This window comes from Opisthorchis viverrini (genome assembly GCF_000715545.1).
Source record: "Opisthorchis viverrini unplaced genomic scaffold opera_v5_333, whole genome shotgun sequence".
Lineage (NCBI taxonomy): Eukaryota > Metazoa > Platyhelminthes > Trematoda > Opisthorchiida > Opisthorchiidae > Opisthorchis > Opisthorchis viverrini.
Genome location: NW_008751992.1, coordinates 133,968 through 153,883, shown reverse-complemented (window position 1 = coordinate 153,883; position 19,916 = coordinate 133,968). Strand labels below are relative to the sequence as shown.

The 19,916-nt window shown below is 44.1% G+C and overlaps 1 protein-coding gene across 1 annotated transcript in view; it reads right to left on the bottom strand.

The window, feature by feature from the left end:
• The window catches only part of T265_15051 (hypothetical protein), a gene marked incomplete at both ends in the record, with an annotated part of 181,555 nt that overhangs the window by 34,013 nt on the left and 127,626 nt on the right, over positions 1 to 19,916 (bottom strand). Inside the window, 12 exons of the mRNA XM_009176385.1 lie at positions 2,980 to 3,183; positions 3,279 to 3,375; positions 3,485 to 3,696; positions 3,967 to 4,414; positions 5,392 to 5,676; positions 7,563 to 7,865; positions 10,089 to 10,391; positions 12,502 to 12,591; positions 13,288 to 13,476; positions 18,239 to 18,529; positions 18,740 to 19,048; positions 19,504 to 19,617. Coding sequence (XP_009174649.1) covers positions 2,980 to 3,183; positions 3,279 to 3,375; positions 3,485 to 3,696; positions 3,967 to 4,414; positions 5,392 to 5,676; positions 7,563 to 7,865; positions 10,089 to 10,391; positions 12,502 to 12,591; positions 13,288 to 13,476; positions 18,239 to 18,529; positions 18,740 to 19,048; positions 19,504 to 19,617 — 2,845 coding nt within the window. The remainder of the gene's footprint in view (positions 1 to 2,979; positions 3,184 to 3,278; positions 3,376 to 3,484; positions 3,697 to 3,966; positions 4,415 to 5,391; positions 5,677 to 7,562; positions 7,866 to 10,088; positions 10,392 to 12,501; positions 12,592 to 13,287; positions 13,477 to 18,238; positions 18,530 to 18,739; positions 19,049 to 19,503; positions 19,618 to 19,916) is intronic.

Here is a 19,916-nt window from a genome sequence, read left to right as displayed (position 1 = left end):
TGAGCGGTCCGAAAAGGACTCTGTCAGCAAACAGAGTTCAAAACAAATTAATCGTCTTTCACAACATCCCTTCGGGCCAGCACCACAACCAGAGTCCAGAACAACTAAACGCCAGTGATTATAAGCACTAAACTACGGATACCCTGCAGCTTAATTAAGCCTAATTTTCACAACACAAAGTACTATGTTTCACCGTAGGAATCAGATGATCCTACATCGTGCGTCAATTACCAGTCCACTTGCAGTAAAATCTTTATTGGTAGAGCTGATCGACATCTGTCTCCAGGAACTTGTGGGAAGATTTCTATTCAAACTGCGTCAGATCTCACAACATTACGGTTTATTAGCACAAACAATTACGCTGAGCCACAGATCACCAATCGCTCAACATATCTTCAACATAGTCTTCGAAAAAAGTTTGGTGACAATCGGTGGATTTATTGCTGGGCAACGTTTCGCTTTTGACATGAAAGCTTTGTCAGGCCAAGTGACTAGGTTCGGAGATTGGTCGAGATTTAAGACAGGTTGGGTGTCGGCCGAGGGATTTTAGTGTTAGAGTAGTTGAACAAGTGTTGGGACGGTGGGGTACCTACACGTGTTTGGGTCCAGCCTAGGTCCTAGTTCTTCTGGTTCGGTTCGTTTGATGGTCCCTCTTGAACGTCGTTTGAACCTTCTGTCAGTCTGTGTGGGTGAGCTAGTGCTAAGATAGTTGTGTAACAGGGATAATGTGACCTTTGGTCGGTTGGGGTTTCCACCCTCACCCCGGTTTTTTCTAATGATCCTAAGTGGATTGACAACCACACCGTCACGTGTCACAATTGAGAATTACCAAATCTCCTCACATCCACCATCAGATCTTGTCGTTTTTAAAATGTCTATGTTACGACGCCAAATTCGCATTACTTTCTCGCCCTATCATCGTTTTTGGTGAAGGTTATCGTCGAATTCCCATGAACTCATTGCTCTGTGTGGTGATTTGGACAAGCAATCTTGTGTTTTAGCGCACTTCGACCGAGTCGTTGCAGTAAACGTTAGCAGGTTTGTCAGCGATTATAAATTCAAGCTGATGCATTCACTGAGTTATTGCCGTGCAGCTTAAATTCGTGATATGATTGAAAGTAATTGAGTAGTTCGGAATTTCACGCGGTATGACTCAGGGGAGAGGTTGACATGATCGGTATGCCATTGGAGCAAAACCACTGGATTGATTGAAACTAAATCTGGGTGACACACACTAGGTACTCTAGGGAAAACAGTCTTATTTGAACAGGCTAGCATCTCATCCAAGGCGGCAGATGTCAAAATGAAAAATCTGAAAATGGCCACAAACACACCATACTGCCGAAGTGTTAAGTCAAACCAGGATATCGACCAAACCAAATACATAGATTAAAGGGCAAATATTTCACCCTTAGACTGACGATCCGGGTTTGCTATAAGATATAGTGTAATTGAGGTCTTCCTTTTCTAAACCCATCAATTACTCAACGTTTACAGCATACGGTTCATCGTGACACCACATAGAGTGGGAAATGCCTTCAGTTCATTAGGGTCTCCCCGAAGTTATATAAGTGAGGTTTGTCAGAAACCCACTTTATAGAGTTAGAAGCTTTCGCACAGCAAAATGAGTTGCCCGAAAAGGACTCTGTCAGTAAACAGAGTTCAAAACAAATTAATCGTCTTTCACAACAACCCCTCGGGCAAGCACCACAACCACAGTCCAGAACAACTAAACGCCACTGATTATAAGCACTAAACTACACATACCCTGCAGCTTAATTAAGCCTAATTTTCACAACACAAAGTACTATGTTTCACCGTAGGAATCAGATGATCCTACATCGTGCGTCAATTACCAGTCCACTTGCAGTAAAATCTTTATTGGTGGAGCTGATCGACATCTGTCTCCAGGAACTTGTGGGAAGATTTCTATTCAAACTGCGTCAGATCTCACAACATTACGGTTTATTAGCACAAACAATTACGCTGAGCCACAGATCACCAATCGCTCAACATATCTTCAACATAGTCTTCGAAAAAAGTTTGGTGACAATCGGTGGATTTATTGCTGGGCAACGTTTCGCTTTTGACATGAAAGCTTTGTCAGGCCAAGTGACTAGGTTCGGAGATTGGTCGAGATTTAAGACAGGTTGGGTGTCGGCCGAGGGATTTTAGTGTTAGAGTAGTTGAACAAGTGTTGGGACGGTGGGGTACCTACACGTGTTTGGGTCCAGCCTAGGTCCTAGTTCTTCTGGTTCGGTTCGTTTGATGGTCCCTCTTGAACGTCGTTTGAACCTTCTGTCAGTCTGTGTGGGTGAGCTAGTGCTAAGATAGTTGTGTAACAGGGATAATGTGACCTTTGGTCGGTTGGGGTTTCCACCCTCACCCCGGTTTTTTCTAATGATCCTAAGTGGATTGACAACCACACCGTCACGTGTCAACTCGGCTTAGCTAAAACCGCTTTCCATACGCTCACCAGTTCCACACCCTCGATTCTGTCCACGCTCTGAAGCTTGTAATTTCCACCGCCTCGGCTATCAGCCGTTGTGGTGTGAATCACAGTCCCGGTCTTAAAACTTCCACATTCTCCAGATCTTCAACATCTTCGATCAAACACAGAAGTCACTCTTTTCTCTGAAACAATGTGGTTAAGAATACAACAACAAAAACTGTGTTCACAAAAATAGCTGTTTCAGTCTGGAAACTGACATTGGAACTGACCACCGTCTTTCCATCTCCTCTCACACCATTATTGCTCTAACAAAATGAACTAAAGAGATCCGATGATCCAAATATCAAACAAGTTTTCTACGTCTTGTAGTGCGGTACCCAGCATTCACCATTTCTATCTTTAAACGTGAATAAAGATGGAATTTAATCATTTCAATTCCGGGCTTCATACAAAAAGACCCATTGATCCTCAGGGTATCAAGTCCCGCCACCTACTGTCATATATGCGTAAGTAGACGAGTAACTTACAGTTCCATTACAAGTGCCATTTCATTTTTGTCTTCAAACGCTTCGTGTAACCGAATCAACTTTGGATGGTGCAATTCTTTCATCACCTCGATCTCGTTGTGAACTACTTGTCGGTCTTGAGGTGTGTTGACCTCGACAAACTTGCACGCATAAAAGTTGCCCGTTGACTTTTCACGACATCGATGAACCACTCCGAAAGCACCACTGAAAGAAGACAGAATTAATAAAGGCTTGAGAAATTCTCACCAAAACACAGGAAATGTGTTCACAATAGCCACATACACAGAATACAAACTGACCTCCCCAGTTCTTCCAAGATATCATAGTAGTCATACACGCTTTCTCCCTTATGGACTTGAGTTGGCAACGGCACTGTTCGGTCCCAAATGTTACGATCTGGGGGCAAAATTCAAGAGTATGCATTGTTATTCGGCGGACGCGTGCTCGTGAAGGTAATCAGCAATCACTGATGGGAAACAACCAATCATAACAAGGATAGACTCACAAAATCGATCATAGTTATCTATGGGTGGTCCATCGTAATCGCCACGACCCCCACCGCGATCTCTCCTGTCGCCACGTTGTGGTTTCTCCGGCTGAATGAGACGGGCTTCGGTTGGTTGACAAGGGTCACTGCGGCCATGTAGGTTTTCAGCGATCACACGGAACTTATATTCCTTCCCGTTTCTCAGTCCTTCGCAATTATACGTCGAGAACCTTGAGGAGAAGAGCAAGGTTAATTCATTCATCAACCAGTAACATCATGTCCTTCCACCGTATTCACCAATGCCAGTGAAGCAAAGTGAAAAATTTCTACTGGTTGGTAATTCAGAGCAGCATTGATGACAAAGGTTCTATCTGAAGTCTTTTGTGCACGCAGAAATCCTCTACTCACCAAAAGCCGACGCTGACATATGTGAACAGAAATAGTTCGAGTAAAATTCACTGTTTACAAAACCCGGGACTTGAAATATAGGACATACGTACCGATTGGTTCCAGCTCTAATCCAGTTATCACCTGGAAGCTCACAACGTTCAATTATGTACTGCGAGATATATCCAGTGTTAGCGGGCATTGACCAAGACAGGAGCGCGGAACCATCAGATACTCCTTCCACCCTGAGGTTGATTGGTGGAGGAGGACGGTCATTGACACGAAGTTCAATGGTTGCTGAGTCCGAACCCATGTCATTTTCCAGCTGTACGTTCAACTTGCCAGCAAACTCCTCACCAACGTTTTCGAGCGCGATAATGGCGTATCGGTCTTTCATCACTGTTTGTACCTGCTTTCCTTCTTTTAACTCCTTGCCATTAAGAGTCCACTTTGCTGTAGGCTTGGGAAACCCAGTGAATGGTACTTTGATCTGGATAGTATCACCTTTGTCCCATTCGGTTGGCTCCTGCCAACGGCTTGGAAGATTGATGCGTGGCTTTGCTGAAACAGACGACAAATTTACCGCACGATCAAGACGATATGATAAACTAGTGCCAATTAACATATATCCCTCTCCAGAGTTTTACATCTTCGAATTCGACAGAGTATATTCTCTGTATTCTCAAAATTTTCACCATCCAACATGAGTAACTATGTTGAACCGGGAAAAGTGCGGGATATCTATCAATTGTCCGGTTGGTAATGTGTTGGAATATTGGTAGCTCGTGTTTATTGGTTGGTAATTGATCACATCAACAGCCACCTGATCAATTAACAATTGTCTGGTTGTCTGCCTCTCATGTTTCATCAGGTTCCACATAAGTTAAACACTGGACACGAGCAAGCCATACACATGAAAATAATCACGCCGAGTGCTACTCCGATATCTTGGTTGTGCAGTCAGCTGATGACTTTCAATGTCGACAGAATATCATTCCTTATATAGGCCAGTATATTCCACTGTGATTTGCCTCTTTCCTCCAGATTCAGGGGTTTTAAAGTTCTGGAGCCGCAAATAATGTACGGCATGCTAGTTTCCTCGATCCAACTTCCGGAATTTTATTGCGTTTCGCTTGCTTAGTCGGTGAAATGATGACTAACATGGTCCCAAAAATTACAGGCACTCACTGAAACGGTTGGCAGAAGATAAAATGATTCTGAAAACAGTCCAAAGAGTTGAGCTTTAGCGGTTAAAATGTAACGGTCCGTGTTTGTATAGGTTACCACATGGAAACCATATCATCAGTAGACTACACAGCATGTACAACATGAGCACACTAGAGGTAATCTAAACAGGTTTCTAGAACATTTAAGAACAATGTCGTTCTGAGTTTTCATACAAAAGTTGGATGAGTTACAAGCGCTTTCGATGAACAGCTATTTCTCTGCGCATTGGGTCGCTTCCCAAGACTCAAAGCCCTCTCAATCTAGAAAATGATCAGCCCTTCAGGGTTCAACTAAATAAATGTCAAACTCACATTTGACGGTCAGAGGAGCTCGGCTGACTTTGGATCCTGCCCGATTGATTACCTTTACGCTGTACTCCTCAGCATCTTCGAGACCGCAATCACAAATCCGTAGCACATGTTTCCGACCCTCTTTGGTCATTTCAATGCGATGCGATGGTACTAGGTCTCGAGGGCCTTTGGACCATATCACATCATAGGCAGAGGGACAATCGACTTCGATCTCAAACTCCACATCCCGTCCTTCATGGACTGTTTGAGGACGTAAACTACCAACCAGGTTAGGACGGGAAACAGCTGAAAAGGGGTGGATGACGCATTACGAAATATACATTACATAAAGTACGAAGACCACTCTGTGAGATTCACGTAACAGCCACACATCCTATTGGCACTAGAAATGGAAAGCAAATTTGAATAAATGCCAAATTGATTTTATTTCAGTGCTCGACTTGGAATTGATGTCCCCGGCGTCAGAATGCAATGTATCTCCCAGAATCCAAGATAGGAAAAGTAAGGTATTTGTCCCTTTGAGCGCTAACAGGACGAAAAAAGCTGTATATGTGACTGCGGTTGAGCCAGTTTTCGAGAAGTACACAGCCTCACAGAATACATACCCAAAGCGTTTAGCTGATCGGTTCATTTCTGTTCGCAGGAAGATCCCGTACTGCAGCTTGCCCAATGAGCACTGGTCCTCGCGACAGCCTATTTATTACCTGCTACGAGCCTACTGCTTTGAAAAATCCCATCCGGATTGCCTTTCCGTCGACTTTTAACTATAGAGACAAACAAGCTATTGTTGTCGTTGGCAATTCATCGTAAAAGTTCATAATGCTCTACCGAACAACCTCTGGTTCCATATGTCGTTCAGAATGTCACCTCAAACCAATCCTAGTGTTAAAAGGGAAAATACCCCATCTTGACTATCGCCTTAACTAAACTTTAAGACTACCTTTACGGTGTACATGCTATTGCGAAATGTAACGAAGGTGATCCATTCGAATGTGGTTTGAATCTAGCGCTCGCAGCCAGTTAGTGTGTAATGAGTCGGATATTGGATATCTGAATAACCATCGAGCGGGGTACCACGACTGGAAGGTGAATGAACTGTTCACAAGGTGAAACAATTTGCCGAAGCCTTACAAAGACAATCGCTACTGTGATACCTGAGCTTGCTCACTCACAAACACACCTCAAGTCCACTTTCTATCAAGAGAAGCAAATTTACGAGGTTGCGATTATCTCAAGCATAGAGCTGATCGGCACGTTACATGCATCAGCTCAACAGTGCACTCCCCGCCAACTGGGGTTTAAAGCAGATTCGGACTAGGCAGCCAGCCAAGTAGTGTCTTGGCTGCTACGCAAGCTTCTGAATTTACCCAATGCAGGACAGAACCAATAGGGGCAATGCAACCGAAGGGCAGTGTAAAGGGACAATATCAGGCTCAACCCACCCATTCAGTCTATCGAGATACCAGGCGTTAGATGAGACTGCAATTTTTCCAAACGAAACCGACTGGTCTCTTATTCCCCACCTCAAGCTTACTGAATTTACAACCGGTGATAAACAACGGCAAAGAGACTGTCTGATTTATGCCATCCTTCCAGTCAGTATGCATGAGTGTGGTAACACTGAGATGTGTTACTTCTCTCAAGGTTTCCGATGTCAGAAACTCTGATTTCAGACAAAATAGCGACCGGCTCCCCAAGTTGTACCACATGCAGTTTCGAACTGCATCTGTGGAACACAAATCTAACACGAGCACATTGTTATGGTAACCAGTAGAGTAACTTCACGCAAGTCCGATTGTTGCTGACCTCGACAGCATTATAATGGTTAGAGGCACGCTGGAACTCCGGTGCTATTCGTTCTGTCCAGTGGGCGTTCCCTCTAACCTTCATAGTCAGTAAACAATGTATCTCGGTCCAGAAAGTCAGTAGGTGGTTTTCGAGGATTAAGCTTGCATTATTCGGGTTTCCTAATTTCTCTTTATCCCTTCGCTAAACCAACCGTCAACCGATACCTTTCACAAAACACGAAGGCCTGAGTAAGTAAGCTTTTCAAAACCGACACCTTTCACAAAACACGAAGGCCTGAGTAATCGTGTGCCCCTTTGTATACCCAAAACAGTATAGGCGACCGAATTGAACAAAATAGAATATAGTCTTCGTATTGTACTCACCTTTTGGATCCTTTACTAATACTGGCTGGTTAACTACACTCGGCTCACTTTCACCTGCATCATTCACAGCAATAACACGGAACTCGTAGGTGATGTCTTCAATAAGATTGGGTACATTGTAGCTTGTAGTGAGCACCGGGTGCGGGGTCACACGGGACCAATTTTGTGATCCAATATCGCGTTTTTCCACTATGTAACCGCGGAGACGGCCACCACCGTCTGAGGCGGGTCTTCCCCAGGTCAGATTGACAAAATCTGCCCCAACTGAAGTGCAGGTGACTTCTCCCGGTTTGCTTGGCTTGTCTATTTATTTCAAAAGTAAAGCGGGGTTAGCTTCAAGGTGAATCCATCAGGCTAGTCCAGTAAAAATATGGGCAGTTAATTTATTATGAAAGGATAGAGAACAGCCACACTGTTAGGATCACGTTCCATTGTAGGTGATGGTAGAAACAGGCAACTTGGTGTCAGGGGAAATCTATTGGAACAGAGGCTGACGACTACAAGACCCGGTTAAGGCTCTGAACCAGAACAGTAAATTGTCAGGGACACTGTAAAGTGCCGCAGAAAAACACCATCTAAGAAAACTTCAACCGGGGAAATACCTTCAGATGGCGGTCAGAACATCAAAAAGGTTTACTTGCGTCGATTGGCTTCACGTTAAGTTGAAATGTTTACCCCAAACTTCGGAACATGCTTGATCGGAAATGGGAACTCTTTGCACCGGTTGAAGTGAGGACCATTTGTTGCAAGCGAAAACTGATGATCATTCTTCCTACGTCTACGCCAACCTCACCTTTGGTTTATCCTTTTTATCTAAAGACATTCATGTCAAGTCACTGCTGAGAGTGACGTGGCGATTTAGAGCAGGTAGCTCAAAGTGTAATATCATTAATTACCACTCAAAAGAACCGGCCTCGACTCTTCTACCTAACAAGGACGTCTTGAAAGTACATGCCCAGCGTCCCACGAAAATCTGCGCACTTTGTTCATGAACGTTTTCCTGGACACAGTAGAAGAAACGAATAACTATTTCGCCTTTGCTGAATTTGATGAGGAACTTGTGTAATCGGATTTGAACGACTGAGTGTTACCACAAACACAGAGTTGTGTGTAAAAGCCCGCGAAATCCACAGTCATTCCAGTCCCTTTTCCTCTGAGTTCCGTACGAGCAACTTTATACCCGGCCTCACATAATAGCAGAGTTTCTCACTGCACCACCTATAATAGCCCAATGGAGTGAATGTTTGAAACTGTAAGAATAAGGTGCCCCTTTTTCAATGTCCTGGCTCAAACGCGCAGAGTGCAGATGCGTTGTAATAATGGTAAAAACAGATGCTCATTGCTTCGCTGATTGTATTTATATAGTTCATGCAAAAAGCTCTGTGTGCGGTGCAGTAAGTAAGCCTGCCACAAAGTGACTGGCCGTTATCGGTTGAATAACAGGAAGAAATATGTAACCCACACAAGTTCCACCATAAACAAAGAAGAGTACCTATATGCATTAAGTGGACAGCCAAGACATCTCAAAGAGACATCACAAAAGCCTAACTACGACATATCGGACTATGAAAGTACTGCAGGCACCGATAAGGTGACAAAACAGTGATAGATGGACGAAGCGCGGATTCATTGCAAAACTGAATCAGCCCTCGTTGCCTTCCAATATCTGTCATCACGACTGTTAACTGGCTAAACTTTAGGGCTTATGTGCGAGCTCAACGTGAAATCAACAACCTGTTCTGATCCGCGGAATAGCCGGAATTCAAGATATTAATTCAGAGCATCGAAAGTGGAAATACCCTCAGTGCCACGTTGCACTTTGACGAGCACATTACATACACGAAGTTCCACGGCTTGTTTACTGTCTACGTTACTACACTGGCCTTCCGCACTCAGTAAAATCAGCTGGCTCCACAAATGCTAATCCGAGGATGAACATCACGAGTGTTTGGTAAAACTGGAGACAACAGATCCCCAAATGTTGGCAAATCCAGTTTTTGAATAAAAAGTCCATCTGCAGTGCGGCGCAGTGAGATGTGGAGCTTGCATTCAGCTAGGGGATGTCGCTCTTCTTCAGGTTCACGCGGCCCTTGATCAGAGACCGGCCATCCAGAACGCTCTGTGCATGCTTCTCCAATGCAGGAACACATGCTGAAGTCATTCCAAGGGCAAAAACTGATCTTCCTAGATGAAACAATCTTATATACACCGGGCCATAAACGATAGCATCGAAATGGTTCATTTTCACCGCTAATGTTTATTTCATGAAAATCTCTGTTCAGACTCAGTCTCAACCACACTTACGCCTATAAAACCACCAATTATTGTAAGAGTGCATATTTCAATATTTCACCCTCATGGTAATACTGGTGATCATCAAAACCCATTGTAGAACAATTTCGCAAAATCGTGTGTGACTTATCAATACCAGATGCTCTCCACATCACGCACACGTTTTCAATTATTAACTTGGTAATTGGCTGTCTAGAAAACTGCCTAAGTGAATAAACTATCCGTCCATCTTACCAAACGGATATCGAGCGACCAAAGGTGCCGGCAGCTGTATCCAGTCTCCTTGTCCGCAGTCATTCACCGCTGCAACCCGGAATAGATACTTAGCGTTTTCTTGCAAGCCCTGGACTTCGCAGGTAGGTTCACGAGTCCCAGACGAAACCGGTACCCATCGGTCTCGACCGACTTCCATCTTCTCGATGACGTAGTGCGTGACCTTAGAACCTCCGTCCGACCGAGGAGGCTTCCAGCTGAGTCTTGTGCTGAACGGTGTTGTATCAGAAGCAACCAGAGGACCTTGACATTCACTCGGAGGGGCTATGAAGAAAAACAAAAGTGGGAGCTAAGACAAAATCCGAGTATGACATAACAAAGGTATGTACTCGAAAAAAAACCGGCACCCTTGGCGTGAACTGTATTCAGTTTGCCACCTGTGCGTCGCGTGTGGTGCTCTACGTTCTTCCTCCACCACCGACGCTGATAACAAGTGTACCGTAAACTATAACAGGCCGTACCACTATGATTTGTGACTCATCAATCTCACCCACCAAGGCCTGGTTTATCTATGCGTGCCGTGATGTGGGCTGTCTTCTGGAATAATAATTTCTTAGAGGGAGGATTACTAGTGTGGTTCATGGCCAAGTCGACTTTTTACTAATTGAGGCAGGTGTTTGTTCATTTCAATCCCGTTGTTGAGTTTTCGGAATGTGTGGTATATGGTTGGAATATTATTAGAAACACACACTTTAATTCCTCACCCGTTTCGTTCGGCGTCGCGGCTAGGTATTGGGAATTCAGACCTTGTTAGTGTTGTGTCATATGCTTGTTATGGCGTGTTTGGTTCTTGTCACTGCCTGAAAAAGTGGGGGAATAACACATCGCTGCCCGCTGAATGGCCACAATGCACTGAGTTTGCTGCTGCCAACCCCTTGTGCTCAGTGTTAAACTGATTGTGGCATCCTTTTACCAGTTCCATTATCGAATATCCAAGCCCACACAGATACATGAATGCATACTTGGAAAGGAAGCTTCAAAGTTTGTGCGATTCAGTCCGGTTGGTCGTTAGGACTAAGGTAACAGATTTACTAGAACTCACACTACTCATAAGATTGCTGAAAACTCTTCGACAGTCCCACGACCGGGTTCGCCATTCCTGGGGGCTCATCAGATAGACGCAGTCCCAGAAATTCCTTTACTTTCCTAACTGAGCCCAAACTGAACGCATTTTGAGATAATAATAGATATCTAGACGGCCTTTGTGCAACACATTCAGTTGATGAGTAACACAAACGAGAGATTCAGCTGGATTTACTTGAGTTTCCCGTTAAAACCAAGTTAGTGTGTATATGAGTGCATTTCGCGATCTTGCAGTTGGTTATGATCCCAAGTTTGAAACCACCGAGTGAAGCGAACGGAATCATTCAATACTTCAGGTTGGGAGCGAAAAATGTATGGTGACATACCTCATACAATTGATATTACGGAACCAATCCTAGGTCAATGACAGTTTCTCTGCGTCTGGCCGAAGTGTTCAGTTGAGGATATTACTTCTCGTTCTGTCCGGTCTTTGGCAATGAAGTAGCATACAAGTAGTCTCAAACGAGCCTGACTTAATCAATGAATTTAATCTCATATACACAGGCTATCGCTTCATAAAATCGGACTGTGTGCATTATCTGAATCATGCAGAAGGGTGGATACATGAAACTGCTGTTGCTGTCGTAATTAGTATCTCTAAAACCCTAGTCCCTTCATTTTTTAAGTCTTCTGGATAAGAGGCTGTACATACATTCCATATCTGTCATTAATAAGATCGATGCGCATTCACCTAATTCTCCAAAGTAGGTCAGAATCGGTAGAAAAAATCAAAAACATACCTTACAGTTTGCATGAAAGTTAAAAACAGACCAGAGGGCCTAGCCAGTGGTCGGTAGCATTCGGTTTAATACTAGAAACTCGAACCTTTTTTTGCTAATCCCATACAGTTATCAAAACTCAAAGGAACTAATGTCATAAGGGAGCTGACAATACGAGCAAGGTGAATTCTGTTTCCAACCTATAAGAACTTTTAAACCAGTTCAGTTAGATGTAGAAACATTTTCAGTTTTTTTGTTACAAATCTCATTTGCCAGGGGATACACGACACTGGATATTGGCCACTGGTCAAGTGGCTGTTGAACAGTCCGTCTTTGCGCGCTTGAGTGGCAGTAGGTACGGCCCCAAGCGCGCAATATCGATGTCGCCCCAGAGACAAACGCTCCGTAAGTCAAATGTCAGGCCCACCGAACAGGTCAAAAACCAGCCCACTCAGAACGCACTAGAGCTACCGAGATTTTGGCACAGTGCCGATATCGGATAGTGTGGTTGATATGTGAACAGCGTTTTTTGTGGTCATCACTCATAGGCACAGCACAACAGATAAACTTACACAACACCCGAACAGTGAACGGAACGTTGCAGGACCCACTCTCATTGCCGATTTCCAAGCTGTAGTCTCCGCCCATGTCACGTGTGATATCTGCAAAGAAACGAAAAACTTTGTTTTTGTGGATCTACGTCTTTAAAACTCGACAAGACTCAACTTTGATTGAAACCGCTCGAGCGTATGATACTTGCAAAACTGTTTCACGGAAAGGCACAGTATGGTACATCGAACGGAACAAGCAGGACTTACAGAGAAAAACAGGTTTATGGCGCAGCAGTAATCGACCTGATGCGATTACACTGACAAGTACCACAACCACTGCAGTAATAATTATCCGCAATTCTATCAGTAACAACAAGCAACGCGTCAACGAATCCTGACTAACATTTTCACGGTCGAATACAGTTTGAGCTAGCTCGATTTAGATCTCCCTACTTGAGTGATTTTTTTCCGTCTTCATGACCAATCATAGTGAACAACAACGTAATCCTCCAGTTACGTGGGCTGAAGCTCAGCGACAAAAAGTGCTTACAGGGCTGGGTGCTCGTATTTTATGGAGCAATATATGGTGCTGGATAACTACACGATGGCTTAACGACAACATAGGGAAAAGAGGACGGAGTCAAGAAAGCTAATCAGGAGTCATGCTCAGAGGACCTGACTTTCTAGACATTGCTCTAGCCTTCAGCAAATGCTACCAGGGATGGAGCATAAATCTTCAAAATATCGTGAACCTTGTCATCTTCAGCTTCAAGAAAAACATCAACAAAAATACATGATTATGTTTACCTTTCAGTTGGACAGTGGCGATTCCGTCAAGGTCCACAAGTTTCACCCGACTTGACTCAGGCACCTCACGCCCGTCTCGTTTGAGCTTGAGTTCAATATTCCCTCTACCCAAATATGGGACCTTGATTTTGATGAGATCACCTTCGGATGCGACCTTATCATCAACATTTGAAAGAGGTCTCGGGATTGCTGATGAACAGATAAGGAAAAACGGAACTCTAGAGTTAACGAAGAACACTGCAGTAAAGGCACAATATAAGGTGGGCTTTTCAGAAGGGAAAACGCTACGCTCAGTTTTCGTGCAATTGAAAGACCCCCTGCCGGTTGATAGGACTAGGGACTGTGTGTGTTCAATTAACTGCAACGATTGCGCTAAGGTTTATATAGGACAAACTGCCAGGAAATTGCACACCAGAATTGGTGAGCATAAAAGAAGGATTAACAAGCCACCAAGGAATGCAGAAGGATACCAAACGCTGGTCAAAGACTCAGCGATGACGGTACATGCCTTAGACGCAGGACACAGAATAGATCTGGAGAATGTGGAAGTTTTAAGACGAGGATTGCGATTCACACCACAGCGGCTGATAGCCGAGGTGGTGGAAATTACTAAGCATCACAGTGTATATAGAATCAGGGTGTGGAGCTAGCGAGCGTATAGAAAGCGGTCTTAGATAAACCGAGATGACACGTGACGGTGTGGTTGTCAATCCACTTAGGACCATTAGAAAAAACCGGGGTGAGGGTGGAAACCCCAACCGACCAAAGGTCACATTATCCCTGTTACACAACTATCTTAGCACTAGCTCACCCACACAGACTGACAGAAGGTTCAAACGACGTTCAAGAGGGACCATCAAACGAACCGAACCAGAAGAACTAGGACCTAGGCTGGACCCAAACACGTGTAGGTTTCCCCACCGACCCAACACTTGTTCAACCACTTTAACGCACTAAAATCCCTCGACCGACACCCAACAGAGAGTTAGCTTGACTTAGCTGATTGGTTCTCCTTCCGCCTTAAATCTCGACCAACCTCGGAACCTAGTAACTTGGCCTGATGAAGCTTTTGTGTCAAAAGCGAAACGTTGCCTAGCAATAAATCTAGCGATTGGCACCACACTTTTTCGAAAACGATAAGATGGGCAACTTCAGGATCATAAATTATTCGCGTGTTTCGGTAAGCGGAATCAGAATGTGTACAACAAAGCAAATTTGGTTGCTTACAGTTTCACTTGAAAGGTACTCCATCCTCCTAACGACCCTTCCGTAAGTACCTGCTAACCCAAGCAATCATACGGAGTGCGTGTGCAGCAAATTTTGGCCCCTCAGGATTACGGTTCCGCTCCATCACACCTAATGGCATGATTTTCCGTGGGTGCACTGGTCATTTCACATTCAGGTCGACATGTCTCTTCAAAGTAATATACATGGACATGGTATCGCACCGGTGGATGTCTTTGCGGGGAAGCTCGTTAAGTAAACCGAGTATGACACAGTGAACATTACTTTGTTTGGGTAAGGCGGGTCAGCTGCCTATCGCGTGACAAGTGTCTTTTGAGGTTGAAATATAGCTTGAGATCAACCACAAGACTACACATAGATATTTTCATCCAACGGACTAACGGTTAAAATATAAAGATCCACATAGCAATCACAACGGTTATTCGGTGCAGAAAGCTGATTGAAGCAGCTGTCTGTATATCTGGTTCACAAGCATAGTACTGGAACGGAGCTACAGGTTCAGTACTTCCATCTCCCAGACGGTTAGACTGAACTGTGGCGCCTCATAACTGCACCATAAAAGTGCTCCCCACCTGCAAGGCACTGATCATGAAACTTTCCGCTGATCACTCTCCCTAGCGCCTTGGATACTTACCCCAACCCCTAACGAGCACTAAATAAATGAAGAAACATTATCTTATCTCATCTTATTCATTAGTATCCGGACCTCCCCCTCCCTCCCGCCCAAAAAAATAAACTCTTTGGGGAGAAGACATGTTTATGAAGTGTTTAACCCATTAGGCACGACTAACTGTGTGATTCCTTTGGGTGGGGATCGTAGCGTTGAGGTTTTTCGTTTTATTCAAAAATGCCGTCCAGTGAACAACTAACTGGCTCATACTAGTTATCCGGGAACCATCCAAATACATACTTCAAACACCCAACCGATAGCCAATGGCCTTTGTGATTGGGAATTAAGGATTTAGGGCTCAGAAAATTGCAGAGTATACCGGTGCACATCGAAAAATCCCACAGAAAAGTATTCACATGTAAAAGGCTGTAGTGCTGAGTGAACTCGGTAAGATGAGAAATGAGTAGGAAAATTGTATACACGGCTTAGTAGGTTAGTGAAGCAAGGAGCTGACGGTATATCGACGGATGCGTCGTGATAAACCAGCGTGCTGATATAGAGGCAAAGTAAACAGCTTTCACAAACTTCATTAGTGCCCCTTGCCTGATTTAGCGTCTAAAGGGACATTGCAGTTGACAGAGCTGCACCTAGACGTATCGTGGATGGACAGCCATTACACTAACTCATGAGGGCAAGGAGGTGTACACCACGAAGTTCGCTGTCAAACTGGTGTGTTTGGACAACGGTGCAGGTCTGTTAACAACAGCTGCCCTAGAATGTGTAAGCTTTCATACATACACACACATAGTTCGTAGATGAGTTGCACTGAAGGGAAACATATGGTTTTGACGATAATGCAGTGACTACCATCTGAGTGGTGTACACTTTGCAACTCAGACTAACAGTCACGCAGGTTTATCAGAAATTCGTACAGCGCACTTCCATCGAAACTCCTGTCCAGTTTTGTTCTACATGAAGGACTACTGTTCTAAAGTAAACAAACTTACAGGACTGCCAGATACTTGCAGCGAATTCCAGTGATGGATGTCATCTCTACAGGGAAGTTGTACCAACGTCGTATGATTAGCCATAGAACCAGGTAATACATTATTGTAATTATGACTATTACCGCTATATTACCAGTGATAGCAGTGTTTCTCTGCTTAACTCCCACTTGTACATCCACAAATTCAAACGTCATTAGCGTACTGATCGTAAAATATTATGTTCCGGGCGCTCAATCCAAAACATTTAAACCTCGTTAAAACCTGCAAAACAACCCTGTACTTCGTAGCATCGCACCTCTACCTAGATACAACGTATCGCCGTGTAACCGTGTTCTGATTTGCATCACTGTTTGGACCGATATCCGATTGTGAGTTACTCAGTAGTACAGACTTAAGTAACAATATTCTCACGTAAGCATTGGTTGCACTTAAACATTGTGAACTTGAATACTTATGTCCTGACTCAGGTTTTATAATAAAATTCCAGGGAATGTCATGAACGCCCTACAAAACAAAAGGACCACTATTTCATCGGATGTGTGGGAGAACTGGAGAAATTTGTTCGCTGTTTGACGGCTATTAATTCTGTTCGATTCAGAAAAGTAGCTGTCATATCACTTGCCGTCTACACTTTAACGGTAAGAACTCAGGCGCTGCGCGCACTAACGTACTTCGCCCTTGGTTTTTCCCACAGTATGACAATGCCAACAAACGGCGACGAAAAAGGACAGTAACCACTTATTCCTGTTCCATTCTATCAATGCAAATTTCATTAACATATTCGAAGTGTATTGTCACTTTCCATAATTTATTTCTGTTTGTACAAATCGGTTGGAAATGATCGCATTGAAGCTTCAATGGTGACGTAGTACTGTCGAATAATATTCTCTTGTAAACATCATGTATTATTGGTTGCAAGCGCCATGACCACTGGTCTTGGAACCAGTAATGAAGGCTCTGATTTTGCAGGTCGCTGACGACACAAGGTGTTATGTACGCTGAGCAAATTTGCATGAAAAGTGTTAACTAGGCTCATGGTCCGTGCATACTTAAGAATGCCCTAAGAACGACGCTCAGTGAATTCGGTTTCACCAACAGATTGACCACTTCACTGTTCATTCGCCCGAGGTTATAAAAATTGGGCTGCGACGAACAATATGACGTGTTTGAGTTGATGTCCATGTCAAATCTATCCCTGTGAAAAGTCACAACACATGTGTCCACAACATGTGTTCTGGACGCAGCTTGACAACCTCAGGTTGTATAGAGAGCTGTTGTTCTGTCCGTTTCGCTTGGCAGTTTGGTTAGCAGACTTAGTCTACTTTACACGGCATACAAGCTTATCGAAGCGGATGAAGGCATACTGACTTTCTGTCGTCATTATAATCCATCCGCACTTCGAATGACCAGTATGACGTTTGGTTGATGTCCATGTCAAATCTATCCCTGTGAAAAGTCACAACACATGTGTCCACAACATGTGTTCTGGACGCAGCTTGACAACCTCAGGTTGTATAGAGAGCTGTTGTTCTGTCCGTTTCGCTTGGCAGTTTGGTTAGCAGACTTAGTCTACTTTACACGGCATACAAGCTTATCGAAGCGGATGAAGGCATACTGACTTTCTGTCGTCATTATAATCCATCCGCACTTCGAATGACCAGTAATGCCAAAGCATAGATAGAAACCATCTGTTCGCTAAATGGAGGTAAGCGAGTTCTAGTAATACGTATAGCCTTTACACGGGTTGTAGTTTGGCTCTCCTGGTTCATGGTTCCCATCAAATGAGAACTTGACAGGAGGTAAATACTGGTGTCTGAAACCATGTTACCGGCTGACTAGGTTATCTTCGGTCAGTCAACCATTCAATTTCAACAAGCTTCTTTTGATTAATAGTGGTAACTGTGTCGTGTCTTTGCCGCAGGATTCTTGCTGTAGTTATTGCTGTATTACAGGAGATTAACATGTCACTAAAGAAGGTGCGAAGCTGTGATGGGCTACTAGAAGCCGCGTTTAGAGCGGTTGGATTCGATGTGATAGTGAAAGTTAGGATTATAACCGGATATACAGTTTAAATACACCACACACTCACCCAGCACTTCTAGAGGAGCAGAACAAGAATTCTTTCCGGATGGATTGGAAAGTTGACAAGTGATTGTGCCATTGTCACGGTCGTCTAAATCGGTCAACTCCAAAACCGCTTTCCCATCAGGACCGGGCGGCCTGATGCGAACACGAGGCCCAGGAACCAGCTCAATACCATCACGGTACCAGCGAACGTCGGGCGTTGGTTGTCCATCCACCTGGGCTTCGAACACAGCAGTTCCACCGAGTGGAGCAGTTGTCGGTCGGATTTTGTACACAAAGTCAGGAGTTTCAGTGGCTGTTAGGTGGAAGTGAAGAACATGGGGGGTACACCTAGAACAGTTCCATAGAAAAAGCAGTCTAGATGTTTTTCCACGCAAGGCGAAATTCAGTAAAATAGTGTTCTTCCTGTAGACCATAATTCCACGGCCGGAGGGAAGAGCTAGAAAATTAACTGTCAATGATAGAAAAGGTTGTTGTACTTAACTGTACATTTCGTAGTAATTACCTTTGCGATCCTCTACCCGGATCATGGGTGTCGGAGTACTCGGCTCTCCCAGCCCCGCTGCGTTTAGTGTGCGCACCCGAAATTGACAATCATCACCTTCGTTCAAACCGTCCACGTGGCAGTAATTGCTTGTGATGGGTTGACCATCCGGATTGACAGGAACCCAATCAGGAGAGTCTTTCTTTCGCATCTCAACCTGATAGCCTAGGATTCGAGCTCCACCATCCCGGATCGGGCGGGTCCAGGACAGATCAACATGATTTTTGCCCACTCCATCAACGTTGACCGTCCCCGGAGCATCGGCCGGTGCTGCGATGCGCAAAGCGCAAAGGCAAGATAAAGTATGGGATTAAATAAATTCTAGGAGCCAGAAAGCTTTTTCCTTCGCTAAATTTCCTCTTAAAAACCGTGGTTGGATTTACCATTGGATGTGTGGTTCTTGTTTAATTTTTCACCTGTCAGCGTGACTACACAATTGGATTCTCAGTTGCGGGAGACAATGAAGCATTGACCATCTAGTGACGAGCTAGAAGGAACAGCATGGTCTTCCTTTGGATGGACTCTTCATCTACATCTTTACTTTCATCTTTCAATATAGTGACCTGCGTCCCTTAAAACGTTCAGGAACATCTACTACGACCAGCTAAACTAAGTGTTGGATCTTAGTCTCAAATCGTTGCAAAGTGGACTAATTCACACTTGAACGAAAGTTCATACTAAGTAGCCTTAATCCAAAAACAACATACAATGCAAAAAGTACTCACTGTGTTTCGGTTTACATTCGACTGGTCTAGTGGGTCTGCTTGGTTCACCGACCCCAGCATCATTCTTGGCTGAAACACGGAACATGTATTTCTCGCCTTTCTTCAAACCGATCACTGTAGGGAGTGAAAAAAGGACGAAAAATTAGTCGAATCGGAGTAGGCAGTATATTTAGTTGCAGCACGGTGGGTGTTACTTAACGTTGCTCTTGTTACCTTGGTTAACCAGACAACATCTGCTTCACTGAAAGACTTTCAACGCAAACTCTGAAGAAGATATTACCAGCAACATGATTCGAATCTGCCGTTGATTCAGGTTAAACGTTTACTGAAAGCACCTATTTTGTCTTTCTTAACTTGTTTGTTGACTGTAGAGAATAACTTGTATTGGATACTTTTTTATGAACTACATGTCA